The sequence below is a fragment of the Amia ocellicauda genome, chromosome 8 (assembly GCF_036373705.1).
Source record: "Amia ocellicauda isolate fAmiCal2 chromosome 8, fAmiCal2.hap1, whole genome shotgun sequence".
NCBI classification, from domain to species: domain Eukaryota; kingdom Metazoa; phylum Chordata; class Actinopteri; order Amiiformes; family Amiidae; genus Amia; species Amia ocellicauda.
Genome location: NC_089857.1, coordinates 33,697,506 through 33,724,060, shown reverse-complemented (window position 1 = coordinate 33,724,060; position 26,555 = coordinate 33,697,506). Strand labels below are relative to the sequence as shown.

Here is a 26,555-nt window from a genome sequence, read left to right as displayed (position 1 = left end):
TGCTGGATCACTGCTCTTTCCTGGTCTTGCCTCAGTGACCTTTTTAGCCAAAAGATAGACAGCAGTATTATATCCCTTATTAGTCTACTTTCTCCAGTACTCCAATTTCTGTAATCAGATTTCAGCAGTGTGCATAGACTGCAGTTTTATATTATTTTTACTTTAGAAGAAAGTATACTGCAGAATAAGCTAACCTTTGAAAGGTTATAAAGTTGTTTGTAGGAAAGCACCAACCTGCAGTATGTCATCCTCTTATCTTTAGTTGACATAACTTTCCCAATCTTATAAAACTTATTTGTCACAGTCTCCACTTGCTTTTACTACTATATTATCTTGAAAGCAGAAAGACCTGTACCGGTATACCTATAAATGCAGTTATTATATCTGGGAAAGGGTGTACAGCCCTACTTGGCTCTTATTTTACCATTGTCTTTCTTATACCAGTCATGATTATTTACTGACATATGTTCTGTATTCATTTTTAATGTTTACTACAAACTGGAAAATCAAAATTAAAATTGTAATGAAATTACATTGTGAATGTATACTGTGTAACAAGATTGCACAGAAGATGACCTCTATCTTTCAAAGCAAAGGAATACTTTGGCTTAGATCAAATGTTATGGATTGGTATTTTCTGTCCAAAATAGTATCTGAGATATTTTAAAACATTCTCATTCAGTAAACTGATATGGAATAACCCCCATTATATTTCCCCTCCAAAGGATATCATCAAGCTGAAAAAGCAGTGGTTAGTTTATTCTTAAACATCTATTTTTGGACCTTTCTTGCTGAAATTGTATATTTTGCTCCTTATAGTACCAGGCTGTAAGGTATCGGATATCAACCAAAGAAAGAGTACATTTGATACACTTCTAGATTTGTTGAATCGAACATTGTAAACCTAATTTATTTGTCCCTTTGTTATAAATATTTAGTATATGTTCTTTCTATAATTTGATTCATTTGTCATTTTGTCTGTGTATGTGTAGAGGTGTGTCTTGCAAGTTATTTTTGATACATTGTTTAGTTTCTTATCGAACTAACTCAAGTTAGATTTTTTATTAAATCTGCACACTGATGACTTACAAAAAGAGTCTATAGACGTATTCGGGAAAACACTAAATCTAAAATACATTTTATTTCTATTGAAAAGGTGTACAAATTATTTAAAATGTTTTTAAACTAAAATGCCTGAACAAGGACTGCAGTTATTTATCATAAACTATCATTCAGCCACATGAGATTTTGATTAGAATTGTGCTTTATGAGGAGTGTTTTAATGAGCAATTAAATGTACTGTTGCACAAAGTCCTCTGCCAAATGTGGATATAATTAAAATAATAACAATAATATTTAATTTATGAATGTTTTAAAGCTGTTATGAACTAATGGTAATAATTAACAGATTGTGTCAAAATTAAACAGCATCAATGCTCATAGTTTTAAAGGGGCAAGCTGCGTAAAAGGCCATGATGTCAAATTAATTGAAACTCCTGGAATGTGTTATTCAGTAGATTTGAAGTGGTATATTAGATGTAAGGTGTAACGTATAGTAGGTGTGGCCTCTCCTTGGGATGGTCTGGGCTCACATTTCAGTGCAGTACTGTTCAGTAGCTACAGCAAGGACCACACCTGTCTGTGTGGATGTTGTGTGATGTGCAGTCATCATTGTCATGACAGAGATCAGATACGTGGTAACATAAGTAACCTGCTTTCATAGAAACTGTTCACATAGCTTCTCTGCAATTTGTTTTACCGCCTGCTGTGGTTGCCATGGTGATGTTAATAAGTGCCCAGATGACCTCACCAATCCATTAGGAAATTCTAGACTTTCAAAAATTCTGTCTAATCACTTGCACAATGTATCATATTTGGATGGAAATGTCAATGTATTTATTCAATCATTGTATGTGCATGATAATTAAGTGATCCTGATATAACTGCAAATGGGGAAATGAAAATGCCCTCCACATATACACATATTTTTTTTCTACCCTTAAATGTGTCTTAGATGTCATGTACAACACAAAGGATCGAGGCTCTCTAGCTTGATTTATGTGAAATCTCATTGACACTGTGTAGGATTGCATTGCAAAAAAACACACAAACATATGACCTCGTAAATTATGAGGACGTTTATGTACCTACATTTAAATGCATTGAAAAGCTGTAACAATGTCTCCCAATCAGTATGCTGTAACACATGAGTGTGCTTCATTGCTGTGCAAACTCTAGCTATATTACACAAAATAAAACATTGTAAACAACCTACATGTGGCTTAACACCATTTAAATTCTGTGTCGTTTAATAAAATGTACCATTGACAATTATTAATAAAAAAAACAAAAGGTGTGACATTGTATTTAAAAATCCAGTTGTTCTGTTAATTTGGCTATGGCAATGAATTAGCCTGATACTCCATTGTGAAACTGGAGACTTTCAACAATTGTATTACATCAATTGCTTATCTTACCTCTTTTAAACACAAACAACAGCCTGTTTAGTTCATTCCAGTGCGGGAACAATTGTTTTACATCAGTGACCTATTATAAGGCCAAACATCTGTCTAAAACCAAACCCAAGTAATACCACAATTTCAAGCTAAGCCCACACAAATCTAACATTTTAACTGTACAAAAACAACTCTAACCTTAACTAAAGCTTTAAGGTTTACTTATCCTAGCCTGAGCCAAAATGTAACCATTTCACAGCTGGATTTTAGAGAATAGTTTAGCTAAATTGCTGAAGATTTTGCCCTCTGAATAACCAAAATGTAACTCTGGGATTCCAACCTCACAGAAAGTACGTTTATAATAATAGGTGCTGGTGTGCCACATTAAATTCTATGTTACCTAGGTGTGTCTTACCGTCAAACACTGAGCAAGACTACTGTAAATGTAGTAAACTTTATGACATTTAAATCACAATCCCTGGAAGTCGTAGTAGAGATAATCCAGAAAACAGGATTCAGTGCTCTTTTGACAATCGTGAATTGAAAAGGTTACCTATTAAAAGAAAATTCAGATGTTTTCAGACAACATTTAAATGATAAACCCTGACTGGGTTATTTAAATAAACCACACACTTTAAACCATTCTAATCTTTTGAAGAATGTAAAGAGAGTTAGCATCTATCCCTGAACAAAAGCATTAGCCTATATAAACAACAAATGTGGAAAGCTTGCAGAAGAAAGCTTTGCATATAAATTAAGCTCAAATTAATGTTGCTATAGAGTACTACTTGTATTACTACTACTTCTGCTACTAATGATAACAATAGTAATAAAGTTGTGATACTGTTGCATGCTTTTGTAAAGTACAATACTGAATCAAAAAGAAACAACTATAGTATGCAGCTTTTGTATCTTTTGAGAAAAAATGCCATAGCCTCAACCGTTTAAAAACATGTCAGGTAGTCTCTTACAACCCTAATGTGAATGATGGCGAAAGGGAAATGATTCCTTAAATATCTGCCCTACATGATTGTGCCAGTTGCTTTTTGTGCTGTACAGTTTGACCTTAAATGTTCAGGTGAATTTGGTCTGTCAGCTCTACAGCTGTTTTCTGTGTTATATTAATTGGCTTTTATCCGGCTCCAGATTCCCCTGCTGTTTGTGAATGTCTGATGGTGTCTGAATTTGTTTCTCAAACCCTGACTTATGTCAGCACCTACTTGGCCCATTCCTGACTGCATCAATTATGGTGACATGGATTTTGGTACTGACGCAGGCAGATGGTTGGGGATTCCCTATTTGGACAGGCAGCTGTACCATTGTAAGGAAATCCAGTAGTCCAGTCTGCATCTGTAATTTTCCATTTTTCTTTGTTTCTGTGCAATGTTTTAACATGATATAGTTTGAAAGATATGCATTATTTTTACCAGATGTAAACAACATGTTTTCATAGCAATTCCACAGCCTCTGCCTCAAAACTGATAATCTGAAATACCAAGTGGTAATGCAGGGGCATCCAAGTTTTTTCCATAGTTGCCCCATGATCAGAAATCCATATGTGTGATTGTTTATTGATAACCATGGTGAAGTATAGAATGCTGTCATGACACCTGTCAGCAGTGAAGTCAGCCCTACTGGCCTACTAGTTCATGTGTGCTAGCTAAATTGGTTGTGGTTGAGTAATTAAAGCAATCCTAAACTTTAGTGTTGGTATTTATTTTATTTAAAAGATGCCTTCATAAGAGGATATTAAAAGGACCTGCACTATAAAACATACTTGTTGAAGGTTGGGGGCACTTTCATGTGGATTTAAAAAAAGTCAGTGGCTGAACTGTTTCAACAGTTTTTAGATCAGAGGTCAAGTACATTATGCAATTTTGACCCATTTTGTAAGTGTTTTGCTTAGACGCTAAGCAAAACACTTACAAAACACTTACTAGAGGTATTTCATCTTTTGTGTTTTGGAAGTATTCAGGATGTGACCTAAATGTCTGTGGAACAATTATTCTTCACATGTTCCTAAAGCAGGTTTAATAATTATAGGGTTAAACATTTGTCCATGTTACATGTCACGTATTTCATTTGAAGGTAGTCTTTAGAAGTATCTTAGTCTTTCCACAGTACTTATTACTTAGTACAGTTTTATATTCCTGATTTAATAATTGGTACTTGGAGAGTAGAGGAAGTCTATACATTTAAGCTGTAAGGCTGATCCAGGAAATAAACTGGTTCCTTAAAGGTGAAAGGTAGACAGAAAAACCTTAAAATATATGAAACCAGTAACTTAACTCTAAATATATTAAATAATATTATGTATTTGGCTATGAACAAATAGGCCATATAGTCAAAACTTTCTAAACACAAGTATAAATACAGGTTAAATATAAGACGATGATAACGTGAGCACAATTTCTAGTTCTTCTAGTACTTTTATCTATCAACTATTCTGCATTTTGTAATATGATATAACTGTAGCAATATTTTGATGCAATACCATTAAACTGTGCTTTGGCACTGGTATTTATATGTACTAGAAAAGCCAGATGCACAGAGCAGTAATCTATTTGTGTGTATGCTGTAGATTAGATGAAGCACTCTTTCATCCCCTTGCATTACTATCAACAGGACTAACTTCCCTTATCTTAGCCATAACGTGCTTTTTGCACTTTGAATTTGAGACCACACCTGTACAAAATAATTTCTGTTGATTCCCACACACAGTCCAGAAGTGTAGACTTGTATGACTATTCAGAAGAAAAATAAAGCCGAAAGAAGAGACTTGCCTGGGACCTACTGAGACATGCTGGACAAGTAGGCTAGCTAAGCATTTGCTGTACATATAATGGCTCAATGCATATGGCCAGGTTGTGGGTTACTGCATCTTCACAATTGCATCCCATTTCTTACATAAATTACATTTGTAATAAAGTTTCACCGATCCTGACGGTATTTTACAGAGTTCTGATGGAGATGAGTGAAACCAATTATATGACTTTTTCTGCGGTTTTCTCCCAGCCTTTAAAAATGGGTGAAACTTGATCTTACGGGAAAATGTCTAGTATGGTGCCAGCATAACAAATAGTTAACCTATTACTCACCAGCATAACACATTGCTCCCTTGCAATATATAAACTTGAAGCATATGATATTTTAAAGTGATATTTTAAAGAATAGACAGCATGGTTCATTAAAAGAGGAAGATCGCAAAGCTCTTTGATGTCTTTGAAGAACCAACTTTAACTTTAACTCCCTTCAGGAGGATGTTAATAATATAGCCCACACTTCTAATACGAATTATTTAAAGTATTGCCATACATCCCACAGATTTTAAAATATTATTTCCTTCATGCCTGGTGTCATATCAAATCACCTCTAAAGTGACATGTCTAGATGTGTTGGCTTTGTAATGAGCTGTGTCCTGTTGATATCTCATTGTGCGTCTTGTAAACTAGCTTTGGATTTCAGCACTGTCAATGAATAAATAAAGTAAACCCAAAATAATTATTAAATAAAACTTTGAAGAGTTAACTGTTATTTGTTCCTCGAATTCAACTAATCATTTATGTCTTTATTGTCATTCTTTCCATATCTTACGTGCTTGCTATTGGAAAGAAACCAAAAGAATCTGCAGCTTCAAGCATTAGTTTTATAGGAAAGAATTGTCTTTCAATAGTGATCTTCATCTGTAAAACATTAGCTTGTTAATACTGCAGTATGTGAATTTCTTGATGATGCAAATATTTTTCATGATGCAAGCTGGGGTGAACAACTTTTAAATAAATTCTTCCATTGAAGGCACTGGCGGAGTTTACATGTGTGTTTTAACCTTACAATATGTCCCTCTTGGGGTTTTCATTGTTTTAGTTTATAGCATTCAGGATGAGCTGCTGTTTACCCAACGTCATGCAAATTAAGAGCAAAGGAGTGAATTAATATATAAATTAGCTCGACGTACAGTTTTTGCAGGAAAATGCCAGAAAGGGTGGTTTACATGTGCGGAGAGCAGTACTCGACCTGCTTACATCACCGAACCCATGGCTGTCATGTGACAACTTGTTTAAATTAAACAGTGTGCAGCTGTGGCTTGTGCCTTGCATCTAGTTGTTTAATATTTTATTTTATTGATCTTACCCGAGTCATTTTTCATGTCACCAAATATAAATGTTTTATAAAGTTAGGATTACAACATGATGTACAGTACTGAACAGTGCACAACAGACCCACAACAATATAAAGAGCATAATGATAACAGGAAACAAAATAAAAATAAAAATCAGCTTTCCCCATTGCACCATGTAATGTTCATCAGCAACTTACTTTTCCCATCAAACTCACAATAAACTGACCAGTTATCTTTATTTTATAATGCAGTCTTTTAAGGATATTGGTCTGTTTTTTTGTTTTTGTTTTTTGTTTTGGCCACAAATCTGATTCTCCTGATTTTGCATCATAATTTCACAAGTTAAAAACACTGCATGCAAACTCCCCCATTGTGATTGTTATAGTGAACAGTGAATTGTATTACAATTAAGTTTATAGGTTCTACCTCCAAAAATCTATACATTATATCAAATTACAAAGTCATACATGTTGTTTTCATATAATCATTCTGTTTGCCATGTTTGACTGCACTCATTGAAGACAATTTGATAAATATAATTTTAGATGATCATTCTATAATTTTGACATTTTTGCAGCAATAGTGATCTGTATTCCTCACTTTTAATTTACATCAATTAACACGGTTTCACATCAGTAGAGCAAGATTAGTTCATTCCCATCTGTAGTTCTTCCCAAGATCTGGATCTTGAAAAAGTATGCCATTCACTAGCTGGCATTCATTAGCATAGGCTGCTATCTACTCTATGTACCTAAAAGCATGCTAAATTATAATGCTGGGAAAATTCACAGAGCATAGCTATTGGCCTTTTCTCTTGATTAGGATGAACAGATGGTTGATACTTAACAGAGCATGTCCAGAAACAAAAGGTTTTGGACAACAGTTTTCTGAAAGAAGTTTCCAGAGTGAAAACTGCATGTCGCAGTACGTGTTGGCAATTCCATGCCCTATTTCTCCCCCTTAGCTACCCTTAGGAGCAATTAAGCTCGTTGGCTATTAAACATTTCCGATGCCCAATCCAAAAGAAGCAAAGAGGTTTTTTGCTTATCCTGCCATGGCATCATGTATAGCATGCGTCTGTCAAAGGCTAAAGTACCTGAGGAAGATGTGGCAATTTAACCTTGGCAAACTAATATGTGTATTTATTTTTAAAAGTGGTAGCAATACCTAGTGATTAATATTCCTTACTGTGAAGTGTGTTATGGGGGATTTGACTGCTGTAAAGGTCTTGTTTAAAACTGATGAATATGCAAACAAACATGTATATAGTTTACACCTGGACTTTCTCTCTTTCTTCTATTCACCCTTTTTTTAATGATTTAAACAAATGCATCATACTGTCAAACTCACTGTGTCCGCACTTAAAACTGTTAAGGGGACAACCTCTTCTTAAAAATGGGTTACCAGTGTCTTGTTTAAAACTGCATCTCAGACTAAACAACTCTCAACTGACCTTTTGGTGTGGCCATAGTTGTCCTGTAATCATTTCAGTGCAGTTCTGCTACTGGATGCTTACTATAAAAAGGTTACCAACTGGTCTTCTGGATTGTTATTATAAAAAAGCAAAACAAAACAAAAAACCTTCATCTAACCGAAATTGCTTTTTAATGCAATATGCCAAACCAAATGTCATAACATAAATAACACCTTGCTTTCATAATCACCAAATATAGTTGTTTTTTTTCTTCTACTTTTTGCTTGGGTGTAACTTTATTGGAACTGTCTGAGTCTATATGTAATTCAGTCTTGTACAGTGTCAAACTACTTCCCGCTTTTATGTGGTTTAAGGATTTATGGATGGTCTACAACTCTCTCAGTTACTAGTGGAAAGGAGCACCACTTTATTAGTACTTTTGGCATCACTCATTTTACTAGAGTTTTTTCAATTAATATATGTTCATGTTTCCATGTTATACATTTCTCAAATTCTTAAATGTAGTAACTATTTTAACCCTTTATAAATGGAAATATCTGTCAATATATCTGTGTGTGTGTGTGTGTATGTGTGTGTGTGTGCATGGCTGAAGGACTTTTTTCCTCAGACAATAGAAAGCTAGTGCTTCATTTTATTTCTCCTTTGTTGGCAGGTGGAATGGATACAGCAGCAAGTGGTTAAAAGGAGGATAAAAAGGGACTACAAAGCCAGTGCTCCACAATCTATTTACTTCAATGACCCCAAGTGGACAAGCATGTGGTATATAGTAAGTATGCAAATCAAAGCCTTTTCTGGGTGACATCATGCAGGCTCTTGAATATTGTTATTTAGCTGAGTGGAATGGTAAGTAATGGCTGTTCACTCCTTCTGAGAGAGTATAATAATAATAGTTAACTGCTAATGACTGAGACTTAAAACTTCAAAATATGGTCCATGGCAAGGTACAAGCTTAGGCAATTGAAAAGAATGTTAAGGTGGATAAAGACCATTTCTGTTTCTTTCTTGGATTAGTAGTATGGATAATACGAGCAGATGATGCGACTGGAAATAATGGTTTAGAAAATGTAACATTTTGAGTGAATCCTGTCTGGTTTCACTGACACATGAATGGCAGAAATCTGTTTTACATTGGCTAATATTAATAAAGGATTGATAAAAGGCAATATAAAGGTGTAAAGCATGTTTTATAGCTCTTGATTTTCAGTGTCATGTTTACAATTGAGTTTGGCCTAACAAGTAAGCTTCCCTCTCCATGTAAAGCCCCGGACACATCAACACATCGTATTGCGTCGCTTCACTTCGTGTCAATTTGTAATATAATGGCATTGTGTCAAGATTTCTCCCAGAGCAATTTTTGATGCAACGCTTTGAGAACACGTGGCTCTCGACCAATGGCAGTCCAATTATAGTGGTGACATCACTCAGAATGTTGTACATTATGGCACAGATGTATTAAGTAGTTTATAATAACTGTTTTTTGAGGTAGCATGTGGGTTTTGAATACAGTGTCTCCTTCATATTAGGAAAGGAAGTTGATCCATATAGCCTATAATTAATATCTCCCTTCTCCACACCCACTGGAGTTTATACCTTATTAAACTCTATAATCGCCGATCGGCCAGGAGATTTGTTTTAACCGGGAGGTTACATAATAAGCACACATGAAAAAATGTATTCATCAATGTTTAAATACACACAGTACAAATTATTATTAGACTAAGCTAAATGCTCTTTATTTTTAGAACAATAAAATTACTTAGTGGACTGAGCACTGCTACACCAGTATATTCAGTAGTTAATTAAACAATACCTCATCTCACTGTGATAACTTGGATGGAAACATGGCTTTGTGTTTCCCCATTGCATATTAACTTTTGAAAATAAAATGAAGGGTCTTTGTACATTAATTAACTGTCTTGAACCACTTTTTCATTACTTTAGGTATGCCTACACAATAGTTTTAGAACAAGCTATTTAACACTAGTACTAGAATTGCAGATGTTTCGTACTACATACAGTCACATCACTGCATCTGCATAACGTGCGGCTACTTTATTAAACAGCTGTATGATGAAAATGAAAAACAAGGAGTTGGATAAAAAAAAATTACATATGAAAATCTCACAGTTTAATTGCAGAAAGTCTACAAAGAAGCACACATATAAACATGAAAAATAATAATAAAATAAACTTTACGCAGTAAACTGGTGTAGAAATCGGTATGCACATATCTAAGCAGACAATTATAAAACATAACAGGTAATTGTGTGTTGATATCATGCTTGCTGTAGCTTCTGCTCCCACTCCACAGTACATTAGCTGAACTAAGCAAGCACACACTAATTTTAACCCTGCATTTGCCACTGGGGTGTGCTGCTAATTATTTGACATCACCTGACATTCTTCCTCTGTGTGTGCCCTGCAGAGATCACAGATGTGTCAGTTTGCCTACGGAGATTCCTTGCGAACAGAGCTTCTACCAAGATTGTATTGCACCAGTGGCAAACTGCATGGATTTATGGAATACATTCAGTCATATAACAATGTCCAAAATCTTCAGGGCACAAACTGAAAACCATTTAAAAGCTTGAGCAATCAGGAGGAAACAGGGGGTTACAATAAAGCATTAGGATCTGTGGTGCTTTTACTCTTCAGTGGTTTTTATGCTTTATTTCAGCTATGAAACCTTGGTGTTCTGTGCAAAACGGCACCGAGATAAACAAACCAGGATGTTCAATAATAATATGTCCTTAATACTATAAGTTATACATGGCATCTGTTTAAGTAATACTTTATATTTAATTGAAAAATATTGGTTAAACCACAAACAAGGTAAACCATGAACAGCAGCCAGCTGCTTTTATAGTGAAAGTTGTATATGGTGGGTGTGGTAATAGGGGGTTAGGAGCATATGATGCTGACATGGGATTATTCCTGTCAAGCTCAGCAATTTTAACTCGAAAATGGTCTTTGAGTCTCACCTATGTGGACTTGAATACAACTCACCTGCAGTCTTGATAATTGTTGTAATTGTTACAGTTTGTGTATTATGAGCCGACTAACTAACTTTGTTTACCAAGTACACATACATATACACTCACACATCAGGTATTCTTTTATCATATTTAATTAATATGATCCATATAGCTTTTTCGTCCATTCTTTGTATAATTTTTCAAGTCTTTGTGCCAAGAATTCCTTTTGACTAAAGATGTACCAACATGATTGACTATCATGCCAAGCAGTACTTATCATGGATGTGTAAAGGATTCTCTGTAAGCTAACATGTGCTTGAATCTCCTGACACTTTCGGCATTATGTTTCCCACTCTTGCCAAAAGGATAAGGCATTGTGGGTGGGGTTGTAAATTAATTCATGGCAGCACTAGCTGCTCCCAGAGTAAATATAAATAAATGAATGTGGCGAAAAGATTGATGGACTATTATTCATATTCTGCCAAGACAGAAAAACAGATTGTCTGGTCTGTAAAATAGTCGTAACCCAATATAGAAATTAAACTCACAAACTAATGGGAATAGCAGACCTGAATACTTAATTTTAATATATGGAATGAATACTAGCCGTACTTGAGCTCTGTGTAGCAGTTTTGTCATGTCAAAAGGTCATATTGCATTGAATACAGTGCACTATGACTTTGTCAGTCTTTTTGCACAAGAAAAATTAAATCATAAGTGAGAGAGTGAGCTTGTTCTATAAAAACTTGGCCATAAGAAGAAACACTTCTTTCAGAATCTACAGAATTGGTAACAACTGACAAATATCTTTTAGCCTTTTGTGTTAAATTTGGAAATATTAAATATTTGGCCATTTGTAAGCAATTTCTATGCATCTTTTAACACTACAGTGTTAAGTGATATGTGCCTTTCATTTTCCACAAAGCCTACGTAAAAAGAGATGTATTTGAAATTATATTCAGCAGCAGAATACCAAGTTACCCCATCATGTTATACACTGCTCAGATGGCAACTGTTTGGGTAAAATAAAGCCTTCTTGTTGTAGGTGGTCTTTAAAACTTAGTTTTCTACTTTGGCAATGTACAAATATTTTTAATGGTTGCAACCAGCTTGTCTGCTTTCAGAAAATGATTTGCCCAGATATTGCTGGCAAGGGCAATTGTGTTGGCATTACAAGTGACATGTATTGAATTTGGCAATAAACCTTGACGCATGTAATTGCATGCCTTGATCATGTAACTGCCATTATTGGACACAAATCCAGTCCCATTATTAAAATGAACTTCAGTTGTGTTTAAAGATATGAAAACACCTTGTCACTGATGAGTAATTCAGAGTGCATATTAACTGTATCAGAACATATTACTTTCTGTTCAGAGGTATTTGATATAGTCCTTGGAGAACAAACAAAATGTGCAAAATATACTGTTCTTTTACATCTGCAGGTATAATGTCAGACATTTTTACAAGTTGTACAATGTTTGTCTTCTGCATATCAGCAGTTTTGCGGTAGATAGTCCCTTTTCAATTGACTTGCTGTAGAAATTGCCCCTGCATTTATTACATGTTCATACAGAAATGCACATAGTTTGGGATTATTTTGTATTTCCCCCAGGAAAGGAATATATTAGCACAAAACAGTTGCCTCTATTTGCGTTCATAACATTCCTTCCCTTATGTTTTCATTGGAGGAGGTTGTTTATTAGCTGTCAGTCTCAGCCTTTATTTTTTATTTTTTTCTGGTGATAAATGTCTGTCTATTCTTGACTTTTGAGTGGTCTAAAGATAAATTACAAGTTGTGTAAAATAAATTACACCCATTGTTGTACAGAATACTAGGCGTATATTGTTCCATTAATTAGCTCAATTAAATGCTTTTTGATTGTGATGTTTTTGACTCCATGTTTAAATCTCATGCCGTTTCTTATAACGCATCAATTTATTCAATTACCATTTGTACTAATCGTAATTCATTTTTATTTTTCTAATTAGTCAAAGTGCAATTTCTCAGTTTTTCTCAGTCTTGATTTCAAAGCCGGGACTCCAAAAGGTCAAAGCCAAGGTCGAGACTGGGAGCCTTTTAGGGCAAGCTGGTCAAGGTCAATGATAAGAAAATTGTAAAGGTAAATGCCACAGTCATGCAGTTTATCAATTGGGTTAGATGTAGACAGTTTTAATCAAATTTGTACAACTGTAAGAGCTCTTCCAAAATGTAAAGTACAGTAAATGTAAACACTTTACTCCATCAGAGTAGGAATCTCGGCAAATTAAATGTTGACCAGATTAGGGATGTTAATGATTAATCGAAGATCGATTAATTGTCGATAGGAATTTGATCAACGGCAATTCATTTGATCGACGTAGGCCATTTCAATTTAGTATCACTAGAATACGCTAAGTAATTTTTGTAAAATCCAAAAAGAAGCGTGGTTTGGGATCACTTTGATTTAAAAAAATGATCATGTTCACTGCAAATACTGTGATTCTGTGTTAAAATATAACACCACGACTACGCCAATGATGTTTTACCTGACAAACAAACATCCTACCGCCTTGGCTAGTGATTCCTCCTCCTCTCAACCGACCATTGCATCGATGTTAGTTAGAAATAACTGTAATGAACATCCGGCAGAGAGGATATCAAATCGAAATTTGTGGATATTTGTTTGCCATTATACAGAAAATAAGAAATTACAAAGAAGTAAGATAATTCATGTCCAAATTAAAGTTATAACTGACTGTAGCACAAATAAAACAAGTAAATCGTTCTTTTGGTTGTTTTGCTTTTTTGTTTGCTTTTTTTTTTTTTTTTCAGTGCACTGACAAGCTAGAGTTTGCACGTGTTACAACCAAACTGATAAATTAGATCTAATTTAACTCCACACAATAACATTTATAGAAAACGGATTCATTTAAAAAGTAAAATTCACAATCGGTTTTCAGTATGAGAAATTACATGCGAGCAATTTTGAACACCAAGTCCTCGAAGTCCTCGGAGCGAGGCCACCCAAGGCCACACCCCAGAGGCCAAGCACGAGACCCGGAAAAGTGTCCTCAAGCTATCCTGTTAATTCTGTTGTTTTAAATGAGGAGGCTGCATGAACGTCTAGGGCATAGCAATTTAATTACAACTGAAAAACAGCAAGTCACAAGTCGGGTATTTATAATTGCACTTCAATATATTTAAGTAGTACATTGAAGGGCAGCATTTGTTACACCAGCAATGTTTTTTGAATAAATCAGCAAGGACTCTGAAAGTTGAGGATTTTTTGTCCAGTTTTGTTTTGATTTTTACAATGCAGGATTAGTTGTAATTGTACCCCATGCATACTTCAATTTGGAATTGCCAAGTGTGCTTCAACTCAACTGACCACTGCACCCCAGCAACGACCTGGAATAATGAAAGACACACATTTCTCCCCAGTGAAATGAAGAGTCAGGCCGACAACCCCCCCACTCCCCCTCACCCTGCTGGTATGGAAAGGGCACAGTGGGATGACAGACGCATCTAATACTGACACTGCCTAGTGATGCAGGAGCCCTGCCAGTCACAGACATCGCTGCTGTACCGCAGACCAGCAGCAGATTGAATTTAGTTCATTGATGTTGACAATCAGCCCAAGCTATTTTGTTTTTATAAACAGGATTCCAGTTCTTGTGCTCAGACAATGGTCACTATTCCATGTCCACATCTGTCATTCTCTTTACTGTCTAATCTAAAGGATTATATAAGAATTTGAGTTTTATATAACATTATAATATATAAATAATATGTATAGTAAGTAGTATTACTCATTTTATTTTGTTAATAAAACTGTTTGTCTAATATAATATCACTATTGTGTCCTTCCGTGATGAATGCATTACTGTTCGTTTGAACGCTTTTATTGTGCATCAAATTTCTTTTAATAAAGAGGTAACTACATATGAGAACTGCTACCTGTACCAGGTAGATATGATTTTAGATTACACACAAGGCTTTCAACTCAGTTGAAATTTAGGTGCAAATAAGAGAAAGCAAAGTAAAGTAAAGTGATGCATTTCTCTAATTTTATCAGTTGAACATGAACAATGCCTGAAGGGTTTCTGTCATTCTATTTACATTTTTTTTGCTAGTAAGAAGTACAGACAATGAAGTTTTAATATGTCATTTAAATCTGTCAAGAAATGTCATGTTTTTATTATTTTTTCGAAACGGTGGAAAATGTAATTAATGGTATATTAGTCTCATGTTATATGTTGTAACAAAGTCTTTCTTTGTTTTCTTGTTTGTTTTTTGGGTGTGGATTAATTTGAAATAATGATTACACTATATAAAACATAACATATATATTTTGTATTATTCCTTTCTGTACAGCACTGCAATGATGATATCAACAACTGCCAATCTGATATGAACATTGTTGGAGCCTGGAAGAGGGGCTACACTGGAAAAAATGTTGTGGTTACCATACTGGATGATGGGATTGAAAGAAACCACCCTGATCTAATACAGAATTATGTAAGCTGCTCTTTTTTATAGAGATTTATATAGGATTTACAGTTTATGTAAATTTAATTAAAAAACAAAAATATGGGGGGGATGCCAAATACCACATTGGTGGTAAGTGCTTTGGCAAAAGAAGAAAAACATCTTATGTCATGCAATGTTTTCTTCTTGTTAAAAACTCGGATGAGGGGTATAATTTTCTGAAGTTTTTCAGACCTTGGATATTAATTTGCTTCATAAATAATTCCATTAACAAAAGAATGAGACCCTGTAATAAAACTAATGCGGAATTATATATGCAAAGCGCTTTCATACCAGGTATTCCAGAGGTTTATAGAACCTTACGTGACTGTTTTTTTTCCCCCATCTAGTACAAACAGTGTTTAGTAAGTGCAAAAATAACTACATTCACAAAGAAAAAAGGCTTCACTGTCTTATAGAAATTGTTAGGCCAAAAACTGGCGTGTGTTCTGCAAACTTCAATTCTGGGGCTCATAGGGGGGTCCAGAAGGTGTTCTTAATGTTGTTTTAGAAGAACTCATGCAGCCGCCTCCACTTTCCCATTTCACTCACAATAGGATGCTGAGGGATTTTTGGAAATGTTCAGTGTTCTGTGCTTAGAAGTATCCCTAAAATGTATTAAAAAATGACATTAAGCTGCAGATTAAGCCTTCAGCTTTAGTTATTCATTAACAATTGTGTGTGTGTGTATGTATGTATGTATGTATGTATATACACTTCTACCTCGATATAACGTGAATTCTGATATAACCATGTTACATTGAGGTAGAGGTGTCTGTGTAATATATATACTACCAGTTTTAGAACACCTCAATTATTATGCAGTTTAATGTCTTAATGTACTCTGAAATTAAAGAATAGATCAAATAACCAACTGGAGATAAAAAAAAAAGAAATCATGGAATCGTTTTGTTTAACAAAATGTAACCCCTTAAGCTGACAAACCTCTCTGGTACCCTTTAAAGGGCACCAAATCCGTGTGCTTCTCTTTAATCCCATGTGTACTCTTCATTGTTGTGTTCTTTGCCAAGTGTTTCGTACCCCATGAAAGCTGAGACTCTCAGCTTACAAACGATGTGAAGCATTCTCTGATGTGAAAAATTGGTTTTTATACCACATCCCCCTGCATTCTGAAATGGTGGGGGGGTACTTGGTCTGAGTAGGAATATAAAATCTCAGAAAATATTGACAATTATGATGTATTCTGGAACCAGACGGTCTACTGATCAAAACAAGACCATCCACGTTTTGGTAGAATCAACACACACCCATAGAGAGCTCAAAATGTCAAGATGGAAAACTCTGTTTACAGTGTACTAATACACAGCGAATTTACATAATTGGATCTGAACTTCTCTGTGTTTGATAGAACATCAAATAATATATACTGATAATATAATATATTCTGAACAAAACAAGCCTATTTGCAAAGAAATCCAATCAAAACTGAGTGATCAGAGACCGTCTGAATGAGACCACTGGAAAAAACTGGAAAAATTGAGGTGTTCTAAAACACGGTAGTGTATATGTGTGTATACACACACACACACAGACACACACACACACACACACTACCGTGTTTTTGAACACCTAAATTTTTCCAGTGTGTATATATATATATATATATATATATATATATATATATATATATATATACTGTATATTGATTACAATATTCTAGGCTATATATTATGGTGAAGGGAACCTGGGTCTGTTGAATATGACACTGGGGGAAAACATGGCAGAAAAGTGTTCTAAAAAATATAATATTTTTAAGCATGGTCTCCAGCTGCCTCATTAAGCTAGTAACTGTCAACAAGTTAAAGTGTGCCTTTCAGCAGGGAACTGCATTAACTTGTATCTTGAATGTAATAAATAGTTGTTTTTCAGCAACTTTTAAATAAATAACTTTTGGAGTTTAGGTGACTCCCAGAAACTTAGGAACCATACCCATATATTGTAGCTCAGGAACATGAATCTGACTGGCTGCTACTGTTGTTCGCAGCAATAGTCGTGTCAGGTGTCCACTGCATCATAAGCATACATGGCTGTGAGAATGTGATCTTTGTCATTAGCAAATTAGATAGTTGTCACATTCTGACTAGCTAATGTAACAAAATCAATAACTTGTGGCCAGCTTTGAGTTGGATTTGCAAACAATTGTGTGATTAATTTCAGGGGATTTCATAATAATTTCTGAGCTTGCATCTATCAATCCATTAATGTAACCCTACATTTCTTCTGTGCTACAGGACACGCAGGCCAGCTATGATGTCAATGGTAATGACCTTGATCCGATGCCTCGCTATGATGCCAGCAATGAGAACAAGTAAGATCTGTATGGCTGTTTAATGTGCTTGTGTACGATCTTTGGCTTATCTTCCTTTTCAAGGTTTTGAAATAACCACACATTTTCCCATTAATTTAAGTTAAGCAGCAACTGTTTTACTGAGGTATATTTTGAAGGTGTATAGTCCTGAACCCACAGACTATTAGTTTAAATTTAGTTTATGAATGAAAGCTGTGCCAGCTTATCAATTAATTCAAAACATTAAACTGTCTGCTGCATCAGTTCAGAAGTGACATGAATGGCATGACATTAAATGTAAGTGGCAAAAAAGAGCAACCTCTGGTTTTTCTCTTATTTTATGCCAGGGACAGAAAGGGATTTGCAAACTAAAGACATTTTGTTTTCATTTCATATTGTTTAAAAGACGATATGTTTATAACTTGGTGTAAAGTGGCCTAAACCGTCTTATTGAAGAAAACTAATATTTCTCTGCCCCACATTCAAAGACGCATAGCCGTCACTCGTTCTGTATTGTTGTAGTCGATATCCATGGTTGTCAGCTTTCTCCATCTAATGGTAATTTCAAGGTGCCAATATCTGTACATGAAAGAAACATTATTATACATTTTATTGCTGTTAATAAAAAGTGTAAATTAATAAATGCATTGTCTTACTCTTGCTGTATATATTTTTCTTATGCAGACAGCACTCCTTGGGTCAGATATTGATTCACATGGTATCCAGTAAAGAAAAAAGCACAAACAACATATTTTGACATTTCCATTTGTGGTATTAAATTACACATTTTGTTCCTCAACCTGTGTGGATACTTACATAAATGTGTTATAAAAACAAAGCAAATGTATTTTGGGAAATGTAGTCCATGCACTTTTATTTGTGTGCAAACTGTTGCCTTTTATGTTGTCTTTGTTCTGAGGGCTACCTTTATCTATTCTAATACTAATAAAGTGCTCAGAGCAGTATTTTCTCAAAACAAACAGCTAAGCTACTGACAATAAAATAAGGTAATCTATGAATTATTGATATTGTAGTGACAACAAAATGGGATCCGTTAATACCATGATAAAAGGATAGCTGCAACAAAATGTGCAGATGCATTCAGAATGGAAAACCAGATTCCCTTTGCTTGTTTCATATTTGTATTGCTCAGTTGCTACTAGTGTTTCCAGCCCGGGGACCCGGGTCACTGAAAACCCGGGCAACCCGGATGATTTCTCAACCCTGTAAGCCCGGGTTTGATGGGAAAAAAAAAATCATACATGCGTGCACAGCAAACTCTTTTATACTTTCGTGTATTTTTTCATTCGGTGAGAAAACTGAAGCGAGAATGTTTATTCAGTAATCTGTCGGCAAAACCTACAATATAATTGAACACTATTGCAAAATACAAGGAGTTCAAGGAAAATGTTCCGATCCAAACTCGGTTTGGTTCTACTTCCTATAAGAAGTAAACGGCCAATCAGCCAAATCCAAACAAGGTATTGCAAACAGCTGGGGGCTCTACAAGGTCACTTCAGTTTATACAAATGATCCATACATAATAACTATATGAATTAATAAATAATAATAATAATGCAGTATAACTGAGTTTGTGTTTAATTTCAGCTCCACATAAAATACAGACACAAAAAAGGCTTTATTATTTTACTTATTTAGTATTACCTTGTTGATTTGGCCAGGGGTTCTAGTTTAATGAATAAAATGAATAAGATTTTCAGGAGTTCAGTCAACTAATATGTTTTATGTGTTCAACAGTGTGTGACAGGGTGAGGCGTGTGCCTGCAAGGTACCATTGTCATCAAGCACGGGTGCCCCGTGGACCCCGGGTTTATACATTTTAAACTCCAAAAACGTGGGCCTAGAATTTTCATCCGGTTTTGGAAATGATCGTTTACCCCCCAATTATCCATGCAAAGCACTCAATAATTATAATTGGTAGAACCACATTAAATGTGTTTTTCTTAGAATATTGAGGAATACTACAATGAAGCTTGATTTCTTGAAGTCTAGTGCCGATTTCAAGTTACGTACGGTAAAAGAAAAAGTAAAAAGAAATTATGACAAAAAAAATTAAATACTATATAAACCAGTTATTGCATTGAATTAAAATTTATTTTCAAATAAAAGGTACACATGTTCACACGTAAAATAAGGTAATGCAAATGTACTGAATGCTTTAAAAGGAAATTAATTTGCCTTTCAAACTAAGTACAGTTGAAAAGCATGGACAGGTTTCAATTTCGGTGGGGTAATAGATATGTGATTTAACATAATGGAAGAGATACAATTTTATGCCAGCAGCTGTTTTATGTGAAAGAGCCCTGTTCATCCCTGACCTTTCATAATTTTTGAAAGTCTTGCCCTTGAGAACAGAATGTGTTCAGTCTCTTAATCAGGTCCAGCAACATGTCATGAACTCCATGCTTTTGGGATCATAAAACAGTGAATACAGTCAAATTCTGTGTGGTAGTTCTGTCAATGAACTTGGTATTCTTAATGGCCTTTCACAGGGTTTACTCTGTGTTCAGAGAGGGATTTCTTGCGTTAACATTAATAATACAAAAATACAAAAGAAATGTGAATGTTTATGCAAGCTATTGTCATGCGATAGTTTTCAGTGTATAACTATTATGACATGTACAAGATGAGCCAGAAATTTCTATTGGCCTTCTCCCTCTTGGCAAAGGACAGAGTAATGCAGGCCTGTGCAAGACCTTTGGCACATATCCCCTGAAGACATTAGTCATCTGTGAATAAAGCTGTTATGTGAGGCCTCTTGTTTCTTCTTAAGTGGTTTATCACATGGTAAATCTGTACCCTTTTGTTCTGCCGATACCTGAACACAGAGTCCCCAGAACTTTGAGTCAGGATATCTGTAGCTAGATTGGCCAATCATGATTGCTACAAGCATACAATAAAGTGTAATAATTTGTCAAACCTTCAGTAAACAAAATCAGGAAAAAAATATATAATTATAAAGCACCTGTTAAACTTCTGTCTTCGGTTAATATGTTGTTAGGAATTTAAACAATTGGCTTTGCTTTTTTCTTAACAAAGCTTGCTGGATATTCTGGAAATGTTTTCAGGTATATTTTACCTGAACGTCAATAATAATTTGAAAACCTTTCCTTCTCTGTTTTTGCTATAAATGTGGTAGTATACAACTGCAATGTCAATATTATCAGCTGAGGCACTATGAAACATTTGTATAGATTCAGTTTTAGTGTACGTTATCTGCATATGAATAGAAAGCTTTTTATTTTTCAAATTGCATGTTGAACAAACCTTGTTTTTAAATATATGCAGTTTCCTTGTTTGGACAACATGCATAATCTTCATGGAATAAACATCTGATAAAAATCAGTGTCAAAATCCATTTGAAGATTTAAGCTCTGATAGTTGGTTATATTATTTATTATTACATAACTAGACAAACAAATGTCATCTGGCATCTTATGAAGATTTGAAATGTGATTTTGTTTTTTAATTGCAAGATTGACATTTAAAAAAGGTTTAACAAACTTTTTGAATACATCCAAGTGTTTATTAGTGTTTGATAAATTGTATCAACAGGCAGTGAAAACAAATTTATTCAGAATTTTGCATTTTTCAAGCTTGATATCCTGTCAAAATGCCTACAGACAGCCAAGACTTTGAACCATGAATCAAATACACTAAAGTGTAAAATTAATTGACTGGGGAGAGTCCCAGAGCTTTAGGAAGTGAATACATCTGGTAGTTTTTACACCTTTATCACATTGCCAAGAGGATTTGACAAGTCAGTAAATATTTAATATAATATGAAATATAAGTGAGACTTACAAATTAGAGCTACCAAAATCAATCAGCTGTTTTTTCACTTCATGAACAATTGCTTTAAAATAGTGATGATTCAATATTAAAACACAACAGGAGCATTGTTTGTAATATTTTCGGCAAACAAGTAAAAGGGATCTACCACATAAAAAATATAATTTTGAATTTCAGGGATCAGTAAAAAGCAGACCGTATACATTCAAAAGCTATAATTTTCACTATCATCAAATAGATTTAAATGAGAACTGTTGTTGGAGGGGGGGCAGATTCTAGTCTAATTTCATAGATGTTCTTGGGTCTGTAGTGCATATTTCAGTGTCTTCATCCAAGATGCAGTTAGTGCTGTCATGTATTCGTAGAGATTCCTTTGTTTCCCAAAAGGCTAAAGGGCAACTAAGCTTCAGTGAAAAAGTCTGTTATGTTAGGATTCCTTTGGTTTCTTTCCCTCATTTAGTTTAAACCAGTATTTTGAGCAGTTGTCAGACAAAGGTGGTATATGACCACATTTTCTGGCTTTGATATCATATTAGATTCTTACCTTAAAGGGATAAATAGAGGACAAACAGAACAAATTCAAATTAATAATAATAATGAATGATGATAATGTACCTATACGCATTCTGATGACAGGTTACAGGAGAATAATGCATGCGAAAGAAAATGACAACCAGAGTAGGATAGCTTCCAGGGCATACATTTTTTCCCTGCTTCACTGATAGTGATGGATGTGCCTGGCCATACAGTGGTACGTGTACAGTTGACATCAGGCCCCAGTGGCATTGTGAAAAAGAATGAGTACTCAAAGACCTCTTCAAAGGAATACGGTTCCCTTGGCCTCTTTATCAGCTATGCAACGCCAATTATCTGTTGCGAAAAGGGACTTGTTTACATGCATATGCGATTGTTAGTTCCTGTCCATTGTACCATTGTTTACATGTTTTTTTTAGTGGTCTGAAATGAAGTGTCTCCGTCTCCTTGTTCTTGATTTCCTCCGAATCTGCGTCCTCTGTAACAAAATAAAGATTTCCAGAAAGATTGACTACAGTTTGCAGCACCTGTGTCAAGCAACTTGAAATGGAGGGATTTGAGATGTCTGAAATGTCAGCTGGTGTGGTTTGAAACCAGACAACATGTTCGAATAAACCAGTTTCACAAACCCAGGCACTACATGACACTCTGTTAAAACAGGGGCTTGTTTCTAGAATACTTGCACTTCATGGCAGATACGATGGAAATTGCTTCCACACAAACGTGGTTGTACTTTATTTGGTGTTGTGTTTCAGTACGACAGATAGTTAGTAAGCTAATGTATGTAGTGTTGCTTACCCCACCCACATCTGAAAACCTATTTATGCAGGAATATATACCGTAAAACGTCCAATACTCACCAGGTCATTAATAGTTGATTTGCATAATCATGTAAACAAAAGCCGGGCTGTAATAAATGCCGGGTTACGTGTCTTTCTTATTTTCAGTAAATATATATACTGTATATTAATTTAAAAAAAAAAACAATACTTGTGTTTTTATTAATGTATTTCTCACATTAATGCTGCTAATTGCAGTGATTGAACTAACTGTCAATTGCGACATAAACAATGCATTAATTAAGTATGTTGATGGTTTAAAGCGTATTTCCACAGTTTTGTTGAAGTGCTTTTTGTTTAATTAGCGAGAGTTCACAGTATATCGTATCTTAGACTTCTAACTGAATTACCGGTATCTTGTTTTCAATCCAGTGTGTAGTTCACCATACATTGAATGTGATTTGTTTGAAACTTTGGATAGCAAATTATAAAAAAATTATAATAATTACAAAAATAAATAAAAGCCTGGCCTATTAGCCTACTTAAGCAATGTTTCCAGGCTCTTATTTCCCTGCATGAGTCCGCGATGTCTTTTTATTTATGAACGTTTAATACATCCGCCGGTTTCCTACAATCGCCAGTCTCCAATTGACGCAGTTATTTGGAATAAACGCCAGGAGTGTTTAATTGACGTTTTTCTGTAATTAAAAGACCATTGGAAGTTGCATTTATGTATTGTTATGATATCATAATCATATCCACATGAAAGATATGTACAGCTGAAGGGTCTTTATATTGAGTCGATGCATCATTTTGGTCTATAAGAAACCTTTGCATTCATTATGTATATTTTAATTTTGTAGGATTTCAGTAATCTAGATCATGTATTGATTTAGCTTGATTGTAAAGCAGGTAACATTCACAACTAGTCGGGTGAAGAAGAAGAAAACAAATCTGCTTGTGAGCTTTGCAGTTTAGACATTTTGCTTCTATTGTGTGTCGCAATTTGGCATTGCATATGCCAAGGTCTCACCAGTCATAAAAGCTCCTTCAAACCTGTAATAGCTCAGAAACACAACTGATAAATAGAGGCATTCATTTTTTACCTCAATTGGAATCATAATTAGTGCTACAAAATTGGAGTTTCATTTCCACTTTTGGTAATATAATTTCAATGCATGCACTTGACTTAAAATGTGACTGCTACCCTTTTTGTGCCCACCGATCTTTGATTTCTAATCTCCACCTGTCAATTAATATCGCAGAAAGGCATATAGCCTAAACTAGAGAATGCAAACATCAGTGTATAACATCAGCCATGCAAAAGTGTGAAAAATTGAAAAAAAATTGTGCTAATACCATTGATAATTGAACCCAATCATGTGTGTCAGGGTTTGATTTGTTGTTGATTCTCTACAGACATGTCACGATATTTAATTTTGATTTATCGAGAAACGGTGTAAACTCATTTCTCTTCATAGTTCCTTCCTCAAGGGACTCTGCTGCTCCCTGTAACACAGCACAGTGTGGAATGACTCAATACACATGTAAAACAATAATTGCTGTCGAAATGTAACGGCTTCCTCTCACAGTAATGAAGCTGTATTACATTTTCCTATTTCAGTGTAGGAGAGATAACAGTAATGGGCACTACATTAAAACTAATGAGATTCCTTGTTATTCCTCAGAAGGAGTGCAATGAATTGCATATGGGGCCACCCACACTTCCATACGTAAATTGTGAGCTTAATCATAATGACAGGTTGGAGGGAGCAGGTACTTGTTATGTTGAGGTATGGGAGCTTCATGCCAGCAAAGTCATGTTTCATATGAAAAAATGCATTGCTGAGATCAAAGAGCACTGGAGAATCGCGGGGTAGATAATAAAAGCAAGATGCAGAGGCTGTGTTCCACACATGTGGCCAGGCAAGTCTCGTCTGAGCTCATTGTTTGGGGTGAAAGATTTACCATTAGTCAGAGCACAGCATGAACACCTCATGTGTGGAGGGATATCTTATAATTGCATAAAGCTATGGTAACCTTTAACCTCATTAAGTAAACTCTCCTCCCAAACCCAGTTTTCACTGTTTATTGTATAAAGCATATAGCTTTCCTGGCAAACAAACCTAATTAACTCGCTTTGCATGAAACGCAAGCAACACATATAGGTTTAATTTATGATGGTTAAATAACGAAATGCTTTCATTTTTCTCTGGGATATACTTATGGGATTGACAACTTTTAAGGAAACGTTTAACTAACTTTTAAACAACTAGATTTTTCTCCTCGTTTTCCAGTGTGCAAATAGAGTGCGCCATTCATCAAGATCAGTCTGTGACTTTCTCACAAATGTGATTAAATCATCTTATTGTATGTTTTGCTGCTATATTTGTTAATCAATTACAAAAGTAACTCAAATTAAATATAAAGAAAATCTGCTTTAACCTCAGTCCTTACTGCCTTATTAAATAGAATGTCAAAAAATTAATATTTTTAGTGTTCATCTATAATCAATGACTATTTTCATCCTTGTCTGATGGAGTCATTCAGCATCAACCTTTGATTTTGGGCTTTTGTGACCCACTGCTCACATTAATATTGTTTTTGATTTCAGTTAACTGGTTCAATGCTTCATTCTTTCTGTTATTATTGTTACTGTTATTATTATTTTCTTTCATTTTCATTCCTATTACATTCATAAAAACTTACCAAATAGTACATTCTATACTTTGAGCAGCTTTATTGTGCTATTTTTATCATGTTATGGTTTCCAGCCCAGACGCTACAGTCTGCTCTGCTGGAACCACACTGCATGTACCTTAACTATAGCCTCAAAGAAACACTGCTGGTTTCTCTGAAGAGAGAGACCCAATGTATGCGAGCTTTAATATTGTATTCCTTTAGACAGTGTGCTGTATTCTACAAAGGTTTGATACGATGAATGATTTATCTCATCACTTTCAATCTGAAGTGCCCCAACTATGAGGAAATTCCAATGAGGAATTGGTCACTTTGCTGCTTCTAACCGCACACTATGTAATGGTAGGACTGAGAAGCATTCTCAACTTCAGTCACAAAAGGAAGCATGGTTCTGCAGATTGTCTTTGCTCAATCCATACAATCATATTCAGAACAAGCCTTAATAGTAGATGTTGTCAATCTGTTCTTCACAGTACAGCTTGTCTCAAATGGTAAGTCTCATTGATGTCTTTGCTACTTAGTACTGTGAAGTGCAAAGTCCATTGTAGCACACCCTCAAGCTTGGGATTCAATTGCTTTGGATCCAGCAGATCATTAAGACTTTAGTCTAGGAACTGTAAAACTGCCTTAGTCAGATGACTCACAGAGAAACAGTATAATCTAATGGAAAATAAGCAACTTAAAATTAAATGTCTATTTGACATGTGGAAACATGACACAAACTGGTTACTACAGAGACAGGAATGCAACCATAATACTATAAATGGATGTCATGTTTCTTAGGATCACTTTTGTATCCTTGTTTCACCTGACTGAATCAGTTTTGTCAGCTGATCACAAGAATGTCACTTTTAATACAGATTGCTGTTTGTTTTCCTTACATGTGTGATTCTAATGCCCTTCTACAGCTAGACTAACAAGTTGA

The 26,555-nt window shown here is 34.9% G+C and overlaps 1 protein-coding gene across 4 annotated transcripts in view; it reads left to right on the top strand.

The window, feature by feature from the left end:
* The window catches only part of pcsk5b (proprotein convertase subtilisin/kexin type 5b), a 117,824-nt gene that overhangs the window by 14,563 nt on the left and 76,706 nt on the right, over positions 1 to 26,555 (top strand). For all 4 annotated transcript variants that reach the window (XM_066711133.1, XM_066711132.1, XM_066711135.1 and 1 more), the window contains exons 3-5: positions 8,664 to 8,777; positions 15,344 to 15,487; positions 17,749 to 17,825. In XM_066711133.1, coding sequence (XP_066567230.1) covers positions 8,664 to 8,777; positions 15,344 to 15,487; positions 17,749 to 17,825 — 335 coding nt within the window. The remainder of the gene's footprint in view (positions 1 to 8,663; positions 8,778 to 15,343; positions 15,488 to 17,748; positions 17,826 to 26,555) is intronic.